Below are 24,631 nucleotides of genomic sequence, written 5' to 3'. Positions count from 1 at the left end.
GCATCTCAAGGGAACCATTGCATCCTCACTTGTTGTGCAGTTAGTTTTCTCTAACCTTGTTCATCCTCAGCTTTCACATGAAAGAACTTCTTATAATCATCACAACTGGGCACAAGCGAACCACTCTGTAATATGTTGGCATTTTCAGGTGATTGACTGGTAATGTGAACTAAGTATCAGAGATGTGTTGATCATCTTCACCTTCCTCAATTCTACCTTACATCAGCTTGTTTCCCATTTTGTCCCTGTGGCTCAAAGCTTTGGGATCCATATTACAACTCCTTTGCAGAACAGCTGGTGTCATTCTGAAAAGATTTATGGAGAAAATATAAATGTCCAAGTGGCATGTATAGCTGACATTTTCCACAAGCCTGTCAGGTTCTGTATTCATGCACTACTAGAAATCACCTCTGAACAAAGATTCTGTTATGTTGGTCCTGCTTGTGGATACACTGCAATATGGGAGGAAGATCCAAAGAATTGAAGATGTAATACCAGTGAATTTCAGACAAATGGACCTGCTTGCTGATTCCCAAACCCAGCACAAAATCTCCCCACCTCCACAGGATTGACTGACTGATAAGACAGTAATTATATGAACTGGAATTGACCCCAAATTGCAACTCAGTGCTCAGATGCTTCAGCTACATACAAGGAAAGAAATCTTGTGGGACCAAGTTAAAATCAATTCAAGATAATCACATGCTTATTAGTAGGACTGAGTAGATGTTCAGAATATCTATTAATTCTTTCTTGCAAGCATTTGGAACAGCAGTGTCTCACCAAAAAAAGATTGATCAAATCTCTAGTTACCATCACAACCCAGGAAGTGTTCAAATACCTTAGGCTCTTTGAACTAGCGGTCTATCATTAATGCAAGGTTTGACAAGTGGAGACAAAGAGAAGTATTATAATGAACTGACCTCCCCATCCCACCACTACCAATGTAAACAAAACATTTTACAGTTTTATTGACAACCCCTCAAAGTGACCAGTTCTGGACATATTAATTGTGAAGCATACTGGTAATTACATAACCCACCATTATTTTGTTCAGCTTTCAAAGGCCTTTAGCAAGGTGCATTACCAGACTCCTAAATAGGGTCACAATAATTGGCATAATCGTGAATCTATGTAGACGGAGAGTATTCTCATATGTTGAAGCATAAGAATATCTTGATGATTTTTTCAGCCTAGAGAGGCTAGTGATCAGTAGTATCCTGCAAAATTTGGGGCTTGATTATCTTTTCTTTCATTTATGTGTTTATTTACCTAACTGCAATATACAGGAACAGAGCAATACTTGTTGGGTTCCATTTACTCTTTGATTTATCATACCTAGTCCCAAGATTATGTACATTTCTAACTTGGTTTATACCCTTAATTTCATATTTAGATCTGAATTCATGTATTGCTCTAGTTTGAGATATGTTCCTTCTAAACTATTCCAAGTATTCATGCATCTATATAGAAAACTATATTTTTTCACATCCTTTCTTAGGTCATTCTCTTGACCTCTGAAAGCCCTCCCATCTTTAAGCAAGAGATTTCTTCTGTCACTGTAGTCTGTCCCCTTTAGTGACCTGAATACTGTAATCATATCACCTCTTTCGAAATTGACAGACCCAGTAATTTTAGTCTATCCTCATATGGTTTATCTACCAAGCTGGGAGCCAGTTTTGTTGCTGCATATTGTATTTTCTTGATCTTGCTTAGATCCTTCCCTCTGTGTGGGGACCGTACCACTTATGGATGTTCCAGTCTTTGATGGATCAGGGTTTCAATGAGTTTGTGTGTCATATCACAATGGGTTGGGAAGTGTTTGGTAAATATAAGAATATGGGAGGCTTTCCACTGATACGTCTGAAATGCAGTGTATAATGCCAGCTATAATCTATGGATGTGAATGTGAGACTTGCAGATTAATGAAGACAATGCAGACAAACCTATGGAGTGCATAGAGGAGAATGGAGAGATCAATGGTCGAATGATGCTGAAAGTCAGGAAGAGGATAAGTTAATTGTGTGATAGAGCAAACGAGAGTGAGGATATTGTGGAGGCGATAAAGGAGCAGAAGTGGAATTGACAGGACACTACGAGATGGAAAGAGTGGAAGAGAAAGACCAGACAGAAGGTGGAAAGACGAGATAGAGAAGTTTGCAGGAGTGATATGGTAGTCGTGTGACCAATGGAGATATCTGTTCAGCAGTGGACTGCAAAAATATCATTGAGTGAATGGCTGATTTATCCCATGATTATGGTTGAAAACAAAGATTTATCACTTTTCTTTAAAATGTGTTGAAAATAAAGGGTTCATTGATTTGTTTGGTTAAAAGAGAATATGATTTGTCATGCAATATTTCAGTTATAATCTGAGTTAAGTGGTATTGAATGACTTAACAATTTACTCTGACTTCGTAAGTTGCATATATATATATATAATTACCAAGGTAAAACTAATGGATAATGATTGAGAGAGATGTCGCTAGCTTGTACAGTTCATAAAATTGTAAAGGCAAGTCATCCCGCCCCCTCCCAAAAATATATTATCGACAATATAAATGACATACATTAGATATTTTGTTGTATTAGAGATACTTTGATTTTATACACAATCAAATATCATCAGTATTTTATTTCTTTTTGTATGTTTGCTGAAAATATATCGAATCAATAGAAATTGTCATCCCTCATGTTTTCTGATAGTCTGCTTCCTCTAAGGGAATGAGTGTTCGTCTATAAACATGGCCGGGGAGGAAGCGAAAAATCGTGACGAAAATACAAGCTTCTCGGGTATACCAGAAGCTCAATTTATTGTACGTAGAAATTATAACATATTTTACTTTTATGTAGCTATATGTGACGTATATTTGGTTAATGCACTACACTTGCATAATAATCATAGTATATCAAACCAGGTTTGACAACACTAAATACACAATATCTTTCACTTCTTTGTCATTTTTGGCAGCTAGAATAATTCACAATATGACTTTTCGGTTAAATTCTACGCGATTTATCTTTTAAACAGTTGGTAGTTGACATTGAATTTGTCTTCACGTTTCTCAGTAGCTAATAGTTGATATAATGCTGCCCAGGAGTGAGTGGTCGAAGAGATCGAGTAACGTTTTAACTTCCATAAAAGGAGAGAGCCGCAATGTACCTATCCATGCACAATATAATACCCACATAAACTAAGTAATAGCCCTGTATCTGTCTATTTAGCAGTCCAATTATTTCGGAATTCTGCCAATTTAACATCACTTCAAAATTGACATTAGAGAGCCGTGGGTTAGTTGGAGATCAGGGCAATGCATTGTCATTGAATGATCATCTTGACATACACATTAGCAATTTTGTTTCCAAATTTCAGTGCTCCAAGCAATTGTTGAACAAGATCCTTGGGTACTTGGTAACTTGTGAATTTATACTGTTAAGTCATACTCATGTTCCTTATTGAGTGTTTTTTCTCAACCTGTACATGCAGTGATTTGCACGTATTATTATATATTTCATTTGCTAGTGTGAGAAGTAATTTATTTAGATTTTATCAGCAATAATATCAGATATAAAGTAAAGTGTTGGAAGTTGGAATTTATTACATCTGAATTCATTGTAATGATAATAGTATAAGATTTGTTGAGTAGATCGTTGTTTTTTGGTAATGACTAATGTAGAAGGAAAAAAAAATCAAAATAAATAGATCATACTATTTGAATAAGTCACCATTACATTGACCAAAATGGTGGTGGGGGTTAAGACGGTATTTGTGTAGATGTGCACACCTACACAATATAACATTAGGAAATTAAATATTGATTTTGCGAATTACAATATATCAACTTAGTATATGTTTTTCTTGGCAGAAATAAGAGAAAATTGGTAAATCTTTAGTTTCGACCATGGGAGGAATATAGCAATAGAAAATTAGATATTAATTTTGTAAATTAAAATGTATCACCGTAATATACAATTTTGTGTGCGGAAATGAAAAACAAAAAAGGTGCTAAAACAAATTTCTTAAGTAACGAAGTCGTGTACGACGAATGGTACGCCATGTTTGTTATGGTAGATGCCGACGTCGAAGAAATGAAAGAATGATAAATTCGTCTAAAGTAAACAAAACTAACCTAACCTGTGTTTGATAAGTCATTACCTGCAAATTAGATGTCATCCGGCTCGTCCTCGTTGTTGTCGTCGTGAAAGACGTTGGCGGGCTTTTCAATCACTCTCTCAGTTTGCGGAGTATACAAATTAATATTTAATTTTCTATTGCTATATTCCTCCCATGGTCAAAACTAAAGATTTACCGGTTAGTTTAATTTAGTGTACCTTAGACGAATTTATCATCTTTCATTTTTTCGATGTCGGCATCTACCATAACAAACATGGCGTCCCAATCCTATGCTACCGACTTCGTTCATTAGCATATTTAGCTTGTAGCAAGGTATTTTTATTTTCATTTCCGCACATAAAATTGCATATTACGTTGATACATTTTAATTTACAAAATTAATATTTAATTTTCTATTGCAATATTCCTCCCATGGTCGAAACTAAATATTTACCAGAAAATGTTGCTAAAAGCAATACACAAACGAAGTTGCGTTGATTCCTTGAGACACCATCTTTGTTTTGATAGATTTGGAGGTTGAAGATGATGATGACCCTGATAACCTCAAGAATTACAGGTACTGCATTACCAAATATAGGTTCGGTAAGTAAGTTAGGTCAGGTAGATAGGTTAGGTTAGAATAGATAAATTTATTATGCTTTAATTTCCTCTACCTTAGCATCTACCAAACCAAAGATGGCATCTCAAGTAGTTGCAGCAGTTACGTTTGTGTATAGCTTTTAGCAACTTTTTCTGCTGATTTCTGCCAAGAAAGACATATATTACATTGATGTAATGTATTTAGTTTTCTTTTGCTATATCACATAGGTGTGAACTTGTAAAAAAAAATTCCGATAAGAGTTTACTCATGATAATTATTATTAATTCTAAAAAAATCAAATTGATCAATATATTTTTAACTTGTATTACTCAAAGATGTAAAAACCAGGCATTACATTAGAGTAAATTAAGATTTATATAATAGCTAACATGGCTACATTGCTGCCATATTACATACATAAGCATACCAAGGGGTTTTTCCCTCTTACAAGGGAGGTAGCTAAAGTCGAAGACAAATCCACTCCCACCCATTTCATCCCCACATACTCTACTCCCATTCACCACCCCCTCCCTCCCTCTTCTCTGGCTCCTCCTGGAGGATGGGTCATACCAGCATCTTGCCCACAGCCCTGGGTCTGAAGCAATGCAGCACATCCACAGCAAGGCCCCTTCATTTAATTGGTGACCCCCCATCCTCTCTGTCCCTTCATGAAGAAAAAAAAAGAAGACGACAGGGAGAAATCCCTTTGGGCTGCATCAGAATATCATTCACACATATGCCTTAACCCCCCATCCCCCACCTACTCTCTTCCATGTATCACAGCATCATCCATATGCAATCATTCTCCACTCACCCCCATCTTCTGTCTTCTCTCTTCCTTCCTCAACAGGCATCCCCCTCTTTCCCAATGCCTCTTTTACTCCATCCATCCATCTCATCCTTTGTCACCCCCTCATGTTCACTCCATCTTCTTCTGCCTTCCACACTTTTTACTAATCTTTCTTTACACAATCTTTGTGTGTGTCCAAACCATCCCATCTCCCAACTCTTTTTTCCACCTCCGCTCTGCTCCTCACCTCTTCATGTCTCACTTTGTTCAGCCTAGTAACCCCTACCATACTACTTGGGAATTTAATCTCAAACACATTTAAACTCTTCCTCTTCTTCCTCTCTGCAGTGTAGTTATGGATAGGACATGATAGGAGAAGTATTGCAAAATATTGGGTGGGGACTTGGAAGCTATTTTGAGCTAACATGATGTAAAGTTTATATTGTGAAGGTAATATCATCTAGGTTTACTGCTGTAACTATGTAAATACTATTGTTAGATCGGTATTGATAATGTTATTGTGATATTCTGGTACACTGAGGTCTTATAATGCAGCACTCATCAACTGGCACATGTGTAGTGGTGTTTTATGTTCTAGGCCAATTCCTGAAGTGGGTGTAAGTCCTGGGCTCCACAAGTAGCAGTTGGTGAATGTTGGATTAAGAAACCTAGGTGTACTCTTATCCATTATTATGCAGTAACTATCCAATCCATACATCATCCATACACAACCATTTTCCACTCACCCCTACAGAAGATAGGGATGAATGGAGAATGGTTGTGTGTGGATGATGCTGTGATGCATGGAAGGGAGTGGTTATGTGTGAATGATATTTTGACACAGCCCGAAGGGATTTTTTCCCCCTTCTTCAGTGTTTCTACACAAGGGGATGGAGAGGGAGGGTTGCCGATTAAATGAAGTGGCCTTGCTGTGGATGTGCTATGTCTTGCTGCACTGTTATTTACCCAGAGCAATGGGCAATATGCAGGGATGACCCCTTGACCAGGTGAAGCCAATAGGGAGGGAGGGATGGGTGGTGAATGGGAGTGGAGTGGGTGAAGATGAAATGGGTGGGAGTGGATTCATGCCTTTTTGACTTTGGCTACTTCTGTTGTAATGGGGTGGGGGGGGAAAGCCCTTGGTATATATGTAACTATCCAGTCCAAACTTAAAATAACCAAGCCCAACCCAAATGAAATGTAAGCCTTAGAAAATAACAAACTAATGGTCACTTCACTTACATGGTGACACCCCCCCCCCCTCCATCCCCTTATGTGAAAATTAGAGATGGGGGAGAAATACCTTTGGGCTGCATCAAAATGTCATTTACACATAACCACTCCCTCCAAGACAGTTTGGCTGATAATTATTGTCATGATCTTCCATCTTCAAATATGAAAATTAGAAAAAAAAATATATAGTGGTAGAATTAATAGCAGTGGTATTGATTCAATGTATTTTGAGACACCTTGTATGTGTGCAATTTAATTATAGGCCTTTGGACTTATGTAGGAGCTTGGGTGGGTTTTGGTGTCAATGTTAGCTAGAAGGTGTGGTTTAAGGCAAGTAATGACCACCTTATGTTAAATGATAAATAATTATAATAAAAGAAACAAAAGTGGTAAAGGAAAATTGGAAGGTAGTGAGAGTGAAATGAGCGAGTTTCTGGCCCTGGCCAGATCAGATATTGGTTCTTTAGGGACCGACTAACCACCCAACTCCTAACTTGACCAAACTTCCCCAGACATCAGTCCTATTTGGAAATCCTGTCCCATAAATAAGAATCACATAAATATGACTGTGTAAAGGCCAATATCAAGCTTTAACCTCATTGATATGATGGTGCCTCTGTAGGCGCCATGAGGCGCGAGTGGGTATTGATTATATTTATTATGTAGTTGTAGCTGAGTGATCCCTGAATTCTGTGAGTTGGTTTGGTCACGTTTTCTGTGTTTATTATTACTCAGAGTGAAAGTAAACAAGTAAAAGAGCAGTGACTCATATTTTATAATGCAAGAAGTGTGATGTATAGTACATTAGACATCCAATGCCGTGTGGGAGAATTTGACTCACATTGACCTTAAAACAATACTACACAGAATAGATTGGGAGGAACTGATGGGATGGCAATTGTCTCACTAGAGCAGTTGTTCTCAACCCTTTTCACTCCATTCCTCCCTTTATGAATTTTCAATATTCATGTGGCTCTTTTATTCTCCCAAATACCACCCTGCCAAAAATGGTAAAAAACAAAAATTAGAATAAATAATAGAATAAAAATAAAATAAATAAATAATTTTATGAAGAGAAAACCTTTGCTTTACTTCAAAGTTGACAATCACATTTATCTTATGCCGGGACAGAATGATAGAAATTTGTTTTTATTATTATTATTTATTCATTCAGATTTCTCATATAGATATGTATGATTTGTAATAGTAGGCCATGGCCCCTAGTTTGAGAGCCACTGCATAAGAGAGTTTCTGTGTGACAGCAATGAGAGTGTTAGTCTTCAGTCCTAGTCTCTGACAAAAGTGTCACTGCTTAGTAACCTAGCAGATAACTGCTGAAAAAGAAATTATAGCTTGCACTTGGAGAGATATGTATTTTAGAATGAACACAAACTGTACATAGTTTACATTTTTAATACACTTTTTTAAAGATGTGCATTTTTCATTGCAGGAAGATGTTGACTTGTACATGTCAAAGGAGGAGAATGGAAGTAATGCGCAGGCAGTCATTCGCAAGCTCGATGAACAGTTGAACAAATACAAGTTCATGGAAGTTCACTTGCAGTCAAGGAGGAAAAAGTAATATTGACACTTGGGTTTAATGTACTAAATCTCTCTCTCTCTCTCAAAAATAATAATGATAACATTGATTGTATTGATATAATGAAATTGGTTTAATTAGTCATAAGCCAAAATACACTCTAGGTATTTGTATATTAGTTTTCTTTATTTCAACAAGTTGCTTAATTATTTTGTAATTTCAGACTAAAGTCGCAGATTCCAGATATCAAGAGCTCACTGGAAATTGTTAAAGAGATGAAAGTTCGTAAAGATTCTTCTAAAGATATCGACACACATTATCTTCTGTCAGATCAGATTTACATGAAAGCAAAGATTCCTCCGACTGAGAAAGTTTGCTTATGGCTCGGGGTAAGTTTTTTATATTTATTATTATTATTTACTTATTTATTTTTTATTTTATTTTATTTTTAGCTTTATCAATTTTTCTTAATGCGTTGATGTGTAACACTGCATTGGTTCCAACTTGGGCAGTGGGCAGGAAACAGGGATGATCTTTCATCCAGGAGGAGCTAAGATAAGAGGGAATTAGGGGTAGTGGATGGGAGTGGGTGAATACCATGACTTGGCTACCACCCTTATTAGGAGGGAAGGACCCCTTGGTATAGATGTTTTGATGCGATATGTTACAACTCTGAAACAGTGGGCAGGAGAGGGATGGATGGAATAGGTGGTAGTGGGTGCATGCCTTTGACTTAGCTATTCCCCTAAGGGGGGGGAGAAGCCCTTGGTATTTAGATAGATAGGGAGCTGGTATCCTGGAGGCTGTACGTCTTTTGCAAGAAACTAGGGGCAATGGATTGATAGATCGATGAATTGAGTCTGTCATGGAGTAGCTTCCTTCCATGATTCATAAATGTGTTATAATTACTAAACGATAATCTTATTTAACTCGTTAAGTACAGGTAGCTTAACATCTTTTTGACCACAGTTCAATAGACTTGGGATCATTAGTTTGTAATACCTTTTGATTAGTTCCTCTCCCCTTCCATGTCATTATGTGCCTTGATGTTATTCACCATGGTCTTGGGTCACATGTTGGACTCATGATTGACAACTATTACCCTCCTGGATGAAAGCTCAGAGCTCATATATGGTCTGATCAATGGGTAATGCTGTGACCTTACACACACACTTCCAACTCCTTACCTACCAGAATTGAAGTGCTGACTTAAAGTGCAGTGACGCTGAAATATTTCAGCCATGGATGAGACTAGAACCCTGATCTCCGAATTAGTGGTCAAGAACAACACTGTTTTAACTGGGTTGGAACAGTTGCATATAGGAAGATCTACATGCAATAATGATTTGGTTCCAGAGCACACCATGATGCACCAAGTCAAATGCCTTTTTGAGATCAACATAAGCTGCAAGAAACTCATGTCAGTGCTCCATAAGAATATAAAGTGAGAGGATCCAATCAATTGTTGACTTAGGCTACCTGGTATGAACTCAGACTGTTCAGGCCTCTGAAACTTTAGGAGATGTGAATGAACCCATAGCAATAGATGGGCAAGCACCTTACCTGGCTCACTGGGCAGTGTAATGCCATCGGAGTTGTTGCATTCCTGCTGGTCCCCTGTACCCTTCCACATTGGGAAGACCAAACCCTTTTTCCACTTAGAGGGAGTGTAGTCATGTAAAAAGGTATCGATCTTCGTCTTCAAGCATACACCCATACATACATACATATACCAAAAGCTCTTTCCCCCTAACAAGGGAGGTAGCCAAAAAACAAAGGCATAAAATCCTCTCCCATTCCATCCCCATATAATCCACTCCCTTCTCTAAGTGACTTATTGATCCTGGCCAGAGGCAGTGGTTTTTCTGCAAGAAAGACCAGAGGTAACAGATTGATTGATTTACTGAGATTTGTAAATGTGTTTATTCTACTTTCCAGGCAAACGTTATGTTGGAGTATGGCTTGGAAGACGCAGAAGGGCTACTTTCCAAAAATCTTTCTAATGCTACGAAAAACTTGTCTCAGGTGGAACATGACTTAGATTTTCTTAGGTAAGATTGTAATTTAATTTAATTAATTGTAATTAAAGTTATAATAAATTTGAATGTAGTGATTTAAGAAAGTGTGGCTAAGTTGACAAGGATGATGTGTGAAGATGAAGACTGATGGATGTAGGTTTGAGTGTCATCAACCCCTTTGATACAATGACGCCTATGTAGGCATCATGAAGGAGCAAGTGGGTATATGAAGATGCTGGCATTGACATCTTGATTATATTTATTTTGTAGTTGTAGCTGAGTGACCCCCCCATATTCTGTGAACAGGCCTTCTCATATTTTCTGTGGTTATTAACATTCAGTGAGAGAGAAGTAATACAGCTGTAACTATATATGTGAGTATTGTAATGCGTCATTTTATGTCAGGCAACTAATGCTGCCCACGAGAATTTGACTTGTATTGAAGAGGTTAAGAAACCCACTGTGTGACTGTAACAAGGGTATATAGTTTTATATCTCTAAGTTTTGATTTGGTTTAATGTTGGGAACTCCCAATCAGGAGGCTAGAACGATGCCCCTTACAGAGGACTTTGTAGCATTGAATTTTGTGAACCGTGCCCTTGGTCCAACTCACCAGCAGCAGAGTTTGAACAACTGTCACCTTGACCTCTGCTGCAAGGAGCAATGTTCTTACCTGCTCAGCCAGCGAGCGAGTTCTGATAAAAAGCATTTAGTGTCTAGCCATCTTGCAGAGCAAGCACAGCTGAAAAGTTGGAGTAAAAGATAAAAGGAAGTACATACATGTAGAGAAGAAAAGATATAAACGTGCAGATGGAGAGATGACAGTGCAAATGTGGCGAGAAAGGGAGGAGTGGAGGTAGAATGTAGATTGAGAGAAGCAAGTAAATGCCATAGGGTATTAAAAAGTGTAATGAGAAATAGACATTTGGAAATGGATGCTAAAAGGAGATTGTATGAAGGAGTGATTGTGCCAACAGCACTGTATGGGTCAGAAACATGGAACGTAAGAGAGGAGTTAGAATGTGTTTGAGATGAAATGCCTGAGAAGTATGGTAGGGGTTACTAGGCTAGATAGAGTGAGAAACTAGGAGGTGAGGAGGAGAACAGGGGTGGAAAGGGAGTTGGGAGATAGGGTTGATGAAAGAGTATTGGGATGGCTTTGACACATGGAAAGGATGAATGAAGAAAGATTAGTAAAAGGTGTCCAAACCATCCCAATACTCTTTCATCAACCCTATCTCCCAACTCCCTTTCCACCCCCGCTCTCTCCACCTTGTTTCTCACTCTATCCAGCCTAGTAACCCCCACCACACATTCAAACTCTTCCTCTCATATGTTCTATGTTTCCGACCCATACAGTGCTGTTGGCACAATCACTCCTTCATACAGTCTCCTCTTAGTATCATTCCTAAATGCCTATTTCTCATTACACTTTTTAATGCCCCAAGGATTCTCTCAATCTACATTCTACCTCCACCTCCACTCCTCCCTTTCCTGCTTCGTCTCTCCATAGTACCCCTTATCACGTGGTGCACGTGGTTATAAATGTGACGCTCTCCTCCCTACCCCTCATTTTGGCCCCACTTCTTGCTCTGTCACCGATTTTTGTCCCTGATGTTATTGCTGCTTTTACCTCCATGCTCCTGGGCATTCCAGTAATATCTCCTACCTTCTGAGTTAGGAAGCACCATGTATGATGTCCTGTTGATGGTGTTGTTCTCTCCTTCTTTTGACCTGCTTATGTTGATGATTTCTTCCGCCTTAAGCTTAGGGTCACGCCCTTGGTGTAGCCAAGTTTCAAGAAGGCTGTGACGGTGTACCCAATCTCCTCTTTGTCACAGCCTTCTTGAAACTTGTCTACCTCAAGGGCATGATCCTGAGCTTAAGGCAGAGAGCGGAAGAAATCATCAATGTAAGCAGGTCAAAAGAAGGAGAGAACAATGCCACAAACAGGACATCGTACATGGCGCTTCCTAACTGAGAGAAGGTAGGAGATATTACTAGAATCCTCAGGAGCACCGAGGTAAAAGCAGCAATAACATCAAGGACAAAGATCGGTGACATAGCAAGAAGCGGGACCAAGGTTGAGGGAGAAGGAGGACAGCATCGTCTATAAAATCCCACGTGCGTCATGTGATAAGGCATGCTATGGAGAGACAAAGAGGAGGCTAAACACAAGGATCCGGGAGCATAAGGCTGACCTCCATCACCATAGGCTTACCAATGCCATGGTGATGCATGTGGAGGAATTTGGACACCTCCCACAAAGGAACCAGGCTGAGGTATTACACAAAGGTATGGATAAGAAGACCAGGAAATCCATAGAAGTTGCATATATCAGTACCTGTCCCAACATCAATGGTAAGGTTGGCAGCTTCACCTGTGCAAAATCCTCAGCGGGCATAGAGCTTCACAATCGGCTGTCTTGGGCATCTCATTGAGCCAATCAGAGCACAGCATGTCACTCTCACATACCTCCATGAGCTACTAATTGTATATATAAACTCGGCATAATCCAGTGAGCTCATTCCTTTGAAAAAGTCAATAGACGAAACATTGGATACCTTGTACCCACATTTATCTTCAGTTTCCCTCTTTCGCACACCTTCCTAAACTGTCAGTAACTTCTACTGTAACTGTAGCTTAAGGGGTAAGAGTCCCTAGGTATATACATAGGACTGATGATGGGCACTTGCATAAGGAGGTCCTGTAGCGGCAGTGGCAGGTGGATGGATGAAATTGTATCCAGTGTTCCCATGTGTGTCGTAAAAAGTGAAAGTAGAGGGGAGTGTGGGGATATTTATTTTTTTTTTTTTCCTCACACACTAGAAGGCACTGTACATGTAGACCATTAACATCTTGTTCTCCAACAGGAACCAGTGTACAACCACAGAGGTGACCATGGCACGTGTGTACAATTGGGACGTGAAACGCAGACGAGCTGCCAAAGCATCTGCATGAAAACATCTTTCAAACCATTGAGCTTTGCTAACCTGCACATCAGATAACTATTGTCTCACAATATACGAGTAAACACCAGTTTTATCATTATCTTGTACTTTGTTTCAGCTACAGCATAAAGGATGAAATACATTTTGACTCTTATTTTCTTCCACAAAAACCAAAAGGATTGGCAAAAGAGGTGTGGAAAATTGGAGGTGAAGGGAGTGAACTTGAGGGGATGACTGAAGATAAGATGGATGGATGGGAGGCACTTTGAGCAAGAGGGAAATGTCTGTTGAGCATGGAAGGGAGAGGGCAGGGGATAGGAATGACTAGAGGATGGTTGTGTATGGATAATATTTTGACACAGCCTGAAGGGAATTCTCCCCATCTTCACTATTTTCCGCACAAGGGGATGAGGAGAGGCGGTCTCTGTGTAAGTGAAGTGGACTTGATGTGGATGAACTGTGTCTTGTTGCACTCTTTTGACCTGGGCAGTGGGCCAGGAGACAGGGATGACCCATCATCCATGAGAAGATAAGAGGAAAACAAGGGATGGGAGTGGGTGCATGCCTTTGACTTGGCTACCTACCTTACAAGTGGGAAAGAGCCCTTGGTATATAGAATAGAACAAATTTCTTTTCCGTTCTTTCCTACACCCCTTAACCTTGTTCACCCCTATGCTTTGTACTTTCCCTAATACTGATTCCCAACAATACTCGCACACATGGCTACAAACAATGAATATAGAACCATTGAACAACCCCCCCACTAATTCCAATTCCCACCATCCAACCTCACAATGGACCTCAGTTCCTACCAATCCAGACACCCACCAGTCTGTCTTGTCCATCTCCACCCAACCCCAACACCCATCAACTCACCTTGCCCACCTTCCCATCAATCACAACAACCACAAACCTCCTCTTTTTCAACTAACCCATTTCTCAATCCAGCCCCACAAACTCCAAACCCACCTCATAAGTCTTCCAGTTCAACTCCAACACCAGCCTACCTCAACCATGTTTAGTCCCACAACCAACTCTCACCAACTCGCCCCCAAGATCCTATGCAGCAGCCATGCAATCAATACTCTACCCAATCCAACCCCATCCACAAAGCCAATGACCTCTGTAAAGATCAAACTCCTTACCAGAAACAGTTGAAGAAATACTTTCTCATCACCTTTCTCACCCGACGCCTGGTAGGGCAATCCCCGTCAGCTAGCAGGCCTTGTCCCAAGGATTTTTCTCCATTCCTCTATTTTGATATCTTTCCTCTTCTCCCACCTATTGCAGATCTTCACTTCTTGATTCTAGTGTTTCCCACACACCATCAATCCATCTCTTTCTGGGTCTACCAATTTGTCTTCTTGTGTTAGGCTTCCATATCAGTGCTTGTCTTGGCAGTCTTAGTCCATTCTTATTACATGTCTGCCCATCATTACACATCCACAACAGAAACACCACCAAACCAACCAAACACTAGGAACAGTCACCAGAGATGTACTCCATCCACCCTCCTACCTTCTCTACCTACCACCAAGTCCAGGTGGAAATACACTCTGACCCAAAACCAAACCCACAACAAACCAAACCTCCCAATGCTCCCAAACCTAGAAGGGCAGAGAGCATTTGGTCTATGTCAAACTCCTCACAGTCATCTGAATTTCCCCCTCCACACTAACCACCAAAAAGACATTTCCCATAAACTCAACAAAATTAGAACCACCCCTTCTCTCAAAACGACAATCCAAACAGTGGTAACCAACAAAAGCAACTAACTCAATCCCCCCCAGCAAAAGCATTCACTTCCAAAATACTGACCTACCACCAGAAACCAAAATAAACCACATACTACAATGGAATTGTTATGGGATGATCTCAAATTGGGAAGACCTGGTTCTCCAAGAATTCAAACCTAGAGGTGTCTGCTTACAGAAAACTCAACTAGGTCCTCCTGAAATCCCCCATCTAAGGGCATATACTTCCTACTTGTCCACCCCTCTCCCTTCTTAAGTTAAACAGAGGAGCAGCCATAATGATAGGCCCTGGAATCTCCTCTCTGCCACTGACTCTCCATATTCCCTTGTGTGCAGTTGCAGCTAAGTTATTCCTGCACTGCTTAATTACCATCTCTCTTTATCTTCCCCCTTGAGACAACATCACTACATACACATTCTCTAATCTCGTAACACAATTACCCTCCCCCTATCTCCTATTAGGAGACTTCAATGCTTTACATCCCCTCTGGGATGACACCCCAACAATCCCACTAGAGAGTGATCACAACCCTTCTGACTGACCACTGAATATCACTGTTTAACACAACCCAACCCACATTTTTCCATTTACAGACCCAAATGTACTCCTATACAGTAGAGTGAGTCCTCGTTATAAGGTACATATGCGTTCCTGAAAACCTTACCGCAAATTGAAATTACCGTATACCGAACCCAAATTTCGACTTGGCAGACGTACCTTCTCCCTGCTCTTTCCTCTTCAAAATATCTAATTTTACCTCCAAAACATGAGCGGATACTGTATCTGTGAATTTTTTTTACCGTAAATAGAATTGAGGGTAGTAATTACCAAATACCGTAACTGTGAATTTACCGGGTAAAGAATTACCTTATAAGGAGGACTCACTGTACTGGGTCTACCAACTTTGAAAGATCGAAGAGAAAGAGGTGACATGATTACATTGTTCTGATCACTAAAGATATTAGAGAGCTCCTGATTAAATATGGGAGGTCATGGAAGTAAATTAAGAAAAACCACATGTCAAAAGGATGTGAGGAAATAGTTTACCATATAGATGAATAAATATGTGGAATAGCTTAGAAGGTGATGTAGCCCAAACTCAAACAATACACGAGTTCAAATCTAAATGTGATAATTGGAAATCAAAGAGATGATTAAGTTGGAACCATACACGAATTTGAGTCCAGGTATGTTTGAAAATTAGATAATAGGAGATGGGACTCAACGAGCATTGCTCCTATCCTGTATCCTACAATTATGTAAATACACTAATACACTACATAGCAGAACACCCACACATGCCAAGAAACATCAAAACAACACCCAAATACTTATATCATAAACACTTCTCTTTCTCCACGATCACCAGACATCAGCCTCCAGATGCATATCCATAATGTCACTCACTATTACATCAACAAACTGAAAGACTACATTGCTGCATGCCTGACCCCCTGATATCCATCCCTCTGAATCCTCTCTCCCCCAAAAGGACAGAGCCCACCTGGCCAAACTGCAATGCAGCGACCATCCAGCCCTGCAATGCTACTAGAAGAAGCTGGATGACAATATTGCAGACAACTACCCAGGATGTAACACTTCATCCCATACAACACATTATGGAAGATTGGATTGTACACAATCACCCATGCCAACAACACAATATAGGGCCTACACTCTGAAACTGTGGCTTTCCTCAGGGAGACAGGACTGCTCGGCCAGTCAAAGGAACAACAAAAAAATTTCAATCACACTGGACTTTCCAAGTCCATGTAGGAACATCCCTGTCCTCTCAATGCATTCAACCAGTAGTCCCACAAGGAAGTATTCTCAGTGTCCTACTTTTCACGGTAGCAATCAATGAGATAACAAAACATCTCCTCTGAAATTACAGCCACCTTATATGCTGATGATATGGCTATTTTCAGTGTAGGAATCCATCCCACCCACATAAACAATCTTCTCTAATGAGCTATAACCTCAGTAGCCCATTGGGCTGAAGACCAGTTTTAAATTTTTCATGTAAAAATAATTTGTCATGCATTTCTGCAGACAATGCAGCTGTAAAGAGACCCATTCAATTTATTTAGACAACAATCCACTCCTAGTAGTGGAACAAACACAATTTCTGAGACTAATTCTTGACTCCCGCCTTACTACCTTACCTTATGTTACCTTATAGAGATCTTAGCAAACATACCTCAGCTACAGCAGTGGTTCTTAACCTGTGGGGAATGGCGGAGTTGCCAAGTGGGGAATGACTGGTTGGACAGAAGAACCAGTCTTTTTTTTTTTTAATCGATGTGTTTTTGTTTCTTTTTGTTTGTTTCTGGTGTCTTCTTGTTGTCACCGATGCTGTGGTGGGAAATGAAGCGTTGGCTCACTAAAAAGTGGGGAATTGGAGAAAAAAGGTTAAGAATCCCTGAGCTACAGGAACTGCCACTGGTTCCTCTCTAGCCATGTTACCCCCAGTGAAGTGGTATATGATGAACCAGCTTGTAGTGGGGCCATGTGTTATTATAGGATGGTGTAGGAGGTGTGTCTTCAATTTCTTGTAGAAAGGCATCCAGACGTCTTTTGAATACTTCCTCTGTGCAGAATGTGGTGTTCTTCAGGTAATTGAGGCAACTACTGAAGAGCTTGAGGGCCACTGGTGAAGGAGTTTGCTCAGAGAGATATGGTGGCCCTTGTGCTGCTGGCAATTCCTTTAACAGACCAAGATCTCCCTCTTGTCCTTTCTTGGCTGAGTGTCACTCCAATGTTGGGGATATGACCCTCCAGAATTTTTCAGTTGTAAATGATCTGGTACTCTCTGCGCCTTTGGAGTGAATAGAGTTTGAGGTGCTTGAGTCTGTCCCAGTAGTTCATGCCTTTTTACACACTCAATCTTGCTGGTGAAGGCTCTTTGGACACCCTCAAGTTTCTCTATCTCCCTCTATACTGTCTGGATTTCACAGTTGGCAGTGTAATCATGCAATCTTTGTTTCTTGATGTTAACATCCATCTTGATTCACCATTAATCCTAGGTTTCTTACATTTGCATTATTCATGATCTTTCTGTGAGTTGACGTGTAGAGTTGGATGTTATTTGTGAGGCCTTTGCCATACCTCATCAGTTTGAATTTGGTTTCATTTAATTTCATGTTGTCAACAGCCCAGGTATATATGTTTTCAAGGTCCTTCTAGGAGGTTAGTGTCTTCAATTCTCCTTATTTTTCTGGTGACTGATGTCATCTGTGAATGAGGTTATTATGGAGTGTTTAACTGTGCTGTTAATGTCACTGATGAGTACTAGGAACAGGAATGGGCCCAGCAAAGAGCCCTGTGGGATGCCACTTATCACTGAAGACCATTCCAAGGCTGTCCCATTGATGGCTACTCGTTGCTGTCTGCCATTGAGAAAGCTGTGCAACCATTGACCCAACCTGCCTGTTACTCCTAAAACCTTTAGCTTATGTAGTAGGATGCCATGATCCACTATCAAAGGCCTTAGCAAAGTCAAGGTAGACAACATCTACATTCCTTTCCAGCTTTTCCATTATGTATACCTGATGGGCTAGCAGTTGGGATAGGCAGGATTGTCCTTTCCAGAAACTGTGTTGTCCATCATTAAAGAGTCCTTTTTTCTCAAAAAAATCAACTAGACATTCTTGTACTACAGCTTCAAATATTTTTGAGATGATACTAAGGTGAAAGGTCTATAGTTTTTGGCTTCTGTTGCCTCCCATTGTTTATGGGTATTAGTCCTTACTTCATAATATCTGGGACCATGCCTTCATCTACGGATTGTCTTTATATTCTATGCAGGATAGGTGAGAGTTCCTCCTTACAGGCTTTTAGAAGAGATGTTGTAATGCCATCTGGCCCAGCTGAGGATACAGATTTGAGTCCCTCTTATTGCCCATTCAATGTCCTTGCTGGAAAAGTCAAGGTCACACAGTGTATCTTCCCTTGATTCAGCAAAGAACATTCTGGGAGAGTCTATCACCACGTTGGCAATGCTGAAGGTTGATTCATACAACTTTCTTGATTGTTTGGCTATCAGATGTCCTGTATCATGTCCTCATTTTCATCTATTAATGGGCCAACCTAAGAATGGACTATTTACTGTTGGTTTTAATTATGCTTATTGCTTTCCTTTTGTTATATTCATGTTCTTCCTCATGTGACTAGTATGTCACTTTCAATCTTAATTAGTTTGTTTTTAAGGCTGATTGCTATGGTGTTGTATTGGCATTTTGGAGTTTGTGGGAGAAATGTTTCCTTTTCTTGAAGAGGATCCTCCTGTCTCTCAGGACCCGTGGAGTTGTCCTTCTTGCTCCTTTGAGTGAACCATGCAAGCTGCATATGTTGTAGCACCTCTTCAGGAGAAACTGGATCATTTGCTGCATGGATTTTCTGCCAAGATGCCCCTGCCAGTTTTTCTCAATTTCTTCTTGATCTCATCCCAGTTGATTTTGTTGTTGATGAAGTTCAGAGTATTTAGCCCACTCAACAAAAACTGCTGGGGTGGGGGTGAGGGGTTATTTCTCTCCAGTGTTGTATGTTCTCATCAAGATTAACCTGTGGTCTGATATGGCCGTATCATGGACCTCACAGCTGGCAGCTGTTAATAAGAGCATGGTTTCTTGTGAAAATTAGGTCTAGTATGTTTTCTTTTCTAGCTGGTAAAAGAATGTGCCAGGTTAGGCTCAATTCCTCTACTAGATGTAGCAACATCTTTGCTTTTCTGTATTCTGGTGCCCTGTTGATGGTACTGTTTTCTCAGTTTATTTGTGGTATGTTGAAATCACCCAAAAAGATAAATTCTTGTGATGCATAGCAAAAATCAATGGTGTCTATTTTCTTATCCACAGTAGATCTGAAACTTTCTTCAGCGCTGCCTGGAGGGTAGTACATAGTGAACAATAAGGTGTTGTGCTTTTGAATCTTTACATCCAGTATTTTGCAGTAGCTGTCTGAGAAGGAGTAAATTCTTGAAGTACTGGCTCCTACATCAGACCTCAGATAATTCATAAACTTCTCCATGCATCCAGTTTACCCGATCCATTCTGAAGATGGTGTAATTTGGTATGTTGATCTTGCTGTCTTGTATACCTGGGTGTAGGTGGGTTTCTGCAAGGGCAATAAACATAAATCTCTCTTCTTCTGCTAGATCTGTGAGGAAGGGGATTTTGTATTGGTTGCTTGTGTGATACAATCCTTGTACATTTGTGAACAGTGAGTTTTCTAGTAAACTCTCTGCCTCTGGTTGTGCAAGGACTGTGTGCAAAGTCATGTGAACACTGAAGAAGCTGAAATGAGACCTATGGCTAGTTGTACAAACTTGAGAAGTAGGTAATTGGTCATCCATGACTTTGATGCATGAGGTATGTACTTCAAAATCGCAAATGTTTGTACCAACAATGAGATGGAGGGGTGCATTAGTGTCATTGGCAATCAAAATGCAAGTGTTACCTTTCTCTGACATTGTGCTGATGGGTGAAAGAAGGGAGATGCCATTGACACATCAAGTTGCTGGCATACAGAGTACATGGGTGTCTGGGGCTTGAAAAACTCATAGGTGTCTCTTTGTATACTCATGAAGGAACAGTGTCTTTGGGCTGACCAGCATTGCATGTGTTTGAATGTAGATAACACTTCTGATACTGAGGGGCAATAAATTTTCTTTAGTCAATGAATAACCAATGGTATTTAATGGGCATTTAGTCCTGAGTTTAGCTGATTGGACATACAGGAGTTAGTGCATCTGTTATGTTTGGAATCCATGTCCATAGCTGTCAGTAATGTGGAAGAGGTAGAGTTCTGGGGAGGGTTTGGAGTGGTTGAGCACAGGGAATTCTGTTGTATGAAGGTGGTGGAACAATTCGTACTAGCAGCTGGTGCATCCTTGTATGATGGAGTGAATTTGAAGGAACGTGGCAACTGACAAGGGGTCATGGTCTGCCTGTGTCTGTTCAGCCACATGAATGTGATTTACATCATGAGGAGTTGCTGATGGCAATGCAGGGAGGAAATGGTTTGCATAAATTATGCCATTTTGAGCAGGGTAAATGACTATGTTATGTTGCTTCATCAGTTTTAAACCTATGAGGATATCAGCAGGAACGTGAACATCAGTTACATAGGCAGTAACTGGAATGGATGGGCACTGATCTTTGAAGCTCATGTCTAAGGAGAATCTACCAACGATTGAGAATGTACACCATCTACATTGCAAAGGTTGATGTTGGGGGTTCCAAAATAGTGACATGTTTTCTTGCAGTGCGTAATTTATGGAAACTGAATTGACATTATATTGACTGGGGAACCTGTGTCAAGAAAGATTTTCACTCTGGTGTTACTAGAAGTTGCATTGAATGTTAAGGAAGGGGAAGACATGTCTGGGATATCCAGTGTATAAACAGAGTTGATGAGGGAACTTCTGGGTATAGAGTGACTGGCCTTGATGTATGCCAAGTCTTGGTGTTTGTTAGTCATAACGGAGATGTGTTACATGAGTGTCTCGCAGAGGAGTGACCTGGGGAGTTGGTCTGTGTTGCCTCTGTTAGCTCTGTGCTAACAGCACATAGCAATGTTCACTTGTGTGGAGACATGTTCCATGATAATCGCAGAGGCGGTTTGGTTGTGAAGGTAGTCTGTGGTAATGTGTTTGCAAGGTGTTCTGGTTTGTCACAATATGTACAAACCAGTTGCGTTCTTGGTGGAGAGCATTGGTGTGAACGATGTCGAGTGCAAGATGTATGTCTTGACTTCATTTTATGTGGTTTAGCACATACTGTTTTGTTGTCTAATTTGTTCCATGTATTTATCGCTCTGTGTAGGAAACTGTTCCTTTTCAAGTTTTTTCTATAACTATCCTTTTTCAAGTTTTTTCCGTGTCCTCTTGTTTTACTGTTTTCCCACACTAATAGGTTGTTCCTGTCTAAAACTTCCATTCCTTTCATTATTCTGTAGTTAGCAAATCTCCTCTTTCTCTTCTTTGTTCCAGAGTTGGTAGGTTCAATTTGGATAGTCTTTGCTCATATGTTAGCTCGGCGAGTGTCGGTGCTAGTTTGGTTGTCGCTCTTTGTAATCTTTCTAGTTTCTTAATATTCTTTTTGGTACTGGGTGTCCAAAGTGATGCTGCGTACTCAAGTTTTGGTCTTATTAGTGTAGTTAGTATTTTCCTTATCATTTCTTCGTCCATATAAGTAAATACCACTTTGATTGCTCTCAATAATTTGTAGGTTTCTCCGAACATCTTATTTATATGCTTATCTGGTTTCATGTCCTTTCCAATCATCACTCCAAGATCTTTTTCATAGTTTTTTATTTTTTATTTTTTATTCCCCAATTCTGTAATCTTTTGATATTCTGTTTCTACTCTTTCCAAATTCCATTATACTGCATTTCTTAATATTGAATTTTACTTCCCACTTTTGAGTCCAATTCCATATTGTGTCCAGATCTTGTTGCAATGAGTTGCAGTCCTCTTCCGTTTTTACCTTAAGTAATTTTGCATCATCTGCAAAAAAAATTATGTAGCACTCCACACCTTCATTCATGTCATTAATATATACAGCGAACATGATCGGGGCCAGTATTGATCCTTGCGGGACACGCTTTTTACTTCTTCCCAGTTGGAGAATTTTTCTCTAATTACAACTCTCATTTTCCTCCCAATCAGGAAGTCTTTCATCCATTCCAATAATTTTCCTCTGATGCCACCTTTTGACTATCTTATTCATTAGTTTCCTATGAGGTATCTTATCGAATGCCTTTTGCAGGTCCAGAAAAGCACAGTCTGCCCATTCATCTCTTTCTTGTATTATGTCTACTAATCTTGAGTAAAAACAGATCAGATTTGTTGTACAGGATCTCCCTTGTCTAAATCCAAATTGATTTGGGTTCAGTATAGATTTTCCTTCCAGGTATTTAACCCATCTGTTTTTGATCACTTTCACAAATTTTTGCTATTGTGCTTGTTAGTGAGACCGGTCTGTAGTTAGATGGATCTTCCTGATCGCCTCCCTTATAAATTGGTACAATGTTTGCTTTTTTCCAGTCCAATGGTACTTTTCCTTCTTTAAGTGAGGATTTAATTATATCATATATTTTGTCGCCAATTGGATGAAGCGGCCTTGCTGTGGATGTGCTGTGTCTTGCGACACTGCTTCTGACCCAGGGCGGTGGGCAGGGTGCAGGGATGACCCGTCATCCAGGAGGTGCTCAGATGAGAGGGAGGGTGGGAGGGGTGTGGAGTGTATTTAGGGATGAAATGGGTGGGAGTGTTTTTATGCCTTTCCCTTTTTGGCTACCTCCCTTGGAAGGGGGAAAAAGCCTTGGTATATGTATGTATGTATATATTTTGTCAGTTAATTCTTCCATGCATTCTTTCAGTATCCATGAATGGGATAGTGCCAGCTTTCTGGATTGTGTCTGGGTGTAATTGGGATGGCAGTAAAAAATATGCCATGAAAAATGAGACTGTGTGTTCCAATGAAATTTTGTCATCTGAGACCCAGTCAGATTTTGAGGCTCACTCTAATATTGCTTTTAAATGTTGAAACAATTTTCACAGCTTTCTCTTTTGGTGTGGTGTGGACCATGATTGTATTTATAGCCAATGAGTATGGGTTGGGGGGGGGAGTGATCCAAGCGGCTCAACGAGTCTTTGTTTGTAGGCTCTCATGTTGGTTGCTGTTGGCAAGGTTGAGTCCTGTTGGGTTGTGTGATGGGCTGAGGAAGACTTGCCAGGTAGGTATGATGCTCGAAGATGCACAGCATAGAATTAGGATGTGAACCCGTACAGGTATGATGCTCGAGATGCGTAGCATAGAATTAGGACGTGAACCCGTGTGGAACAAGGAAATGACTGGGAGTGATGTGTGCTATTTCCACCCCTGTAGATGTCTTTGGTGAAGATGGATTTCCTTGTCGTGGGATGCTGGACGATGTAGCGAAGAGCATTGCCTCATAAATATGATGCTTGATGCAGCATAGCATACAGAGTGAGGAAGTCGTTATGTTTGACTGGAGTACAGATCTCTGATGTATCTTCTCAGCACATGGAATCCGCTTGGGTGCATTGTAGCAATGTGTGTTGAATTCCAGGGAAGATGTAGCGTTGAAGGTCAAATAGTCCTACTTGTTTGGAGATGTTGAGGTAAAGGCATCACTGCAATTCTTCTCTTTATTGGTAAGTCTTGACAGTAGTGTAGTCAAGCTTCATCCGACTCTCACCACGTAAGGTATTATGAAGAGAACGAGTGTCGGTTGCCAACATGGTTATACATACATATACCAAGGCTTTTTCCTCCTTACAAGGGAGGTAGCCAAAAAGAAAAAGGTATAAAAAACATTCCCACCCATTTCATCCCTAAATACACTCCACTCCCTCCACCCTCCCTCTTATATTGGCACCTCCTGGATGACATGTCATCCCTGCACCTTGTCCACTGCCCTGGGTCAGAGGCAGTGTCGCAAGATACAGCACATCCACAGCAAGGCTGCTCCATTAAATTGGCGACCCTCACTCTACATAAATCTATTTTCCTTATGACTAAATTTATGTACATACATATACCAAGGCTTTTTCCCCCTCACAAGGGAGGTAGTCAAAAAGAAAAAGGCATTACATCAATCCC

At 40.2% G+C, this 24,631-nt stretch overlaps 1 protein-coding gene across 2 annotated transcripts; it reads left to right on the top strand.

Annotated features, from left to right (window-relative positions):
- Positions 1-2,663: 2,663 nt before the first annotated feature.
- mgr (prefoldin subunit mgr) lies at positions 2,664-13,389 on the top strand. Of its 2 annotated transcripts, XM_076177519.1 has the most exons (6): positions 2,730-2,816; positions 4,643-4,717; positions 8,189-8,316; positions 8,502-8,667; positions 10,217-10,329; positions 13,170-13,389. In XM_076177519.1, the coding sequence occupies exons 1-6, from the start codon at positions 2,745-2,747 to the stop codon at positions 13,255-13,257; spliced, it is 642 nt and encodes a 213-aa protein (XP_076033634.1). In that variant the 5' UTR covers positions 2,730-2,744; the 3' UTR covers positions 13,258-13,389. The 2 variants fall into 2 exon arrangements, with proteins under 2 accessions (XP_076033635.1, XP_076033634.1); XM_076177520.1 differs by lacking the exon at positions 4,643-4,717 and having other exon boundaries at positions 2,664-2,816.
- The last annotated feature ends 11,242 nt before the right edge of the window (positions 13,390-24,631 follow it).

This window comes from Oratosquilla oratoria, chromosome 40 (genome assembly GCF_046742065.1).
Source record: "Oratosquilla oratoria isolate Oo_2021 chromosome 40, ASM4674206v1, whole genome shotgun sequence".
NCBI classification, from domain to species: domain Eukaryota; kingdom Metazoa; phylum Arthropoda; class Malacostraca; order Stomatopoda; family Squillidae; genus Oratosquilla; species Oratosquilla oratoria.
This window is presented reverse-complemented; position numbering and strand designations above follow the sequence as displayed.

Excerpts from the sequence above, each read along its gene's own strand:
- mgr (XM_076177519.1), top strand. The coding sequence starts at position 2,745 with ATGGCCGGGGAGGAAGCGAAAAATCGTGACGAAAATACAAGCTTCTCG. Across the intron at positions 2,817-4,642 it reads TACCAGAAGCTCAATTTATT|ATTTGGAGGTTGAAGATGAT; the intron begins GTACGTAGAAAT and ends TTGTTTTGATAG. Across the intron at positions 4,718-8,188 it reads CATTACCAAATATAGGTTCG|GAAGATGTTGACTTGTACAT; the intron begins GTAAGTAAGTTA and ends TTTTCATTGCAG.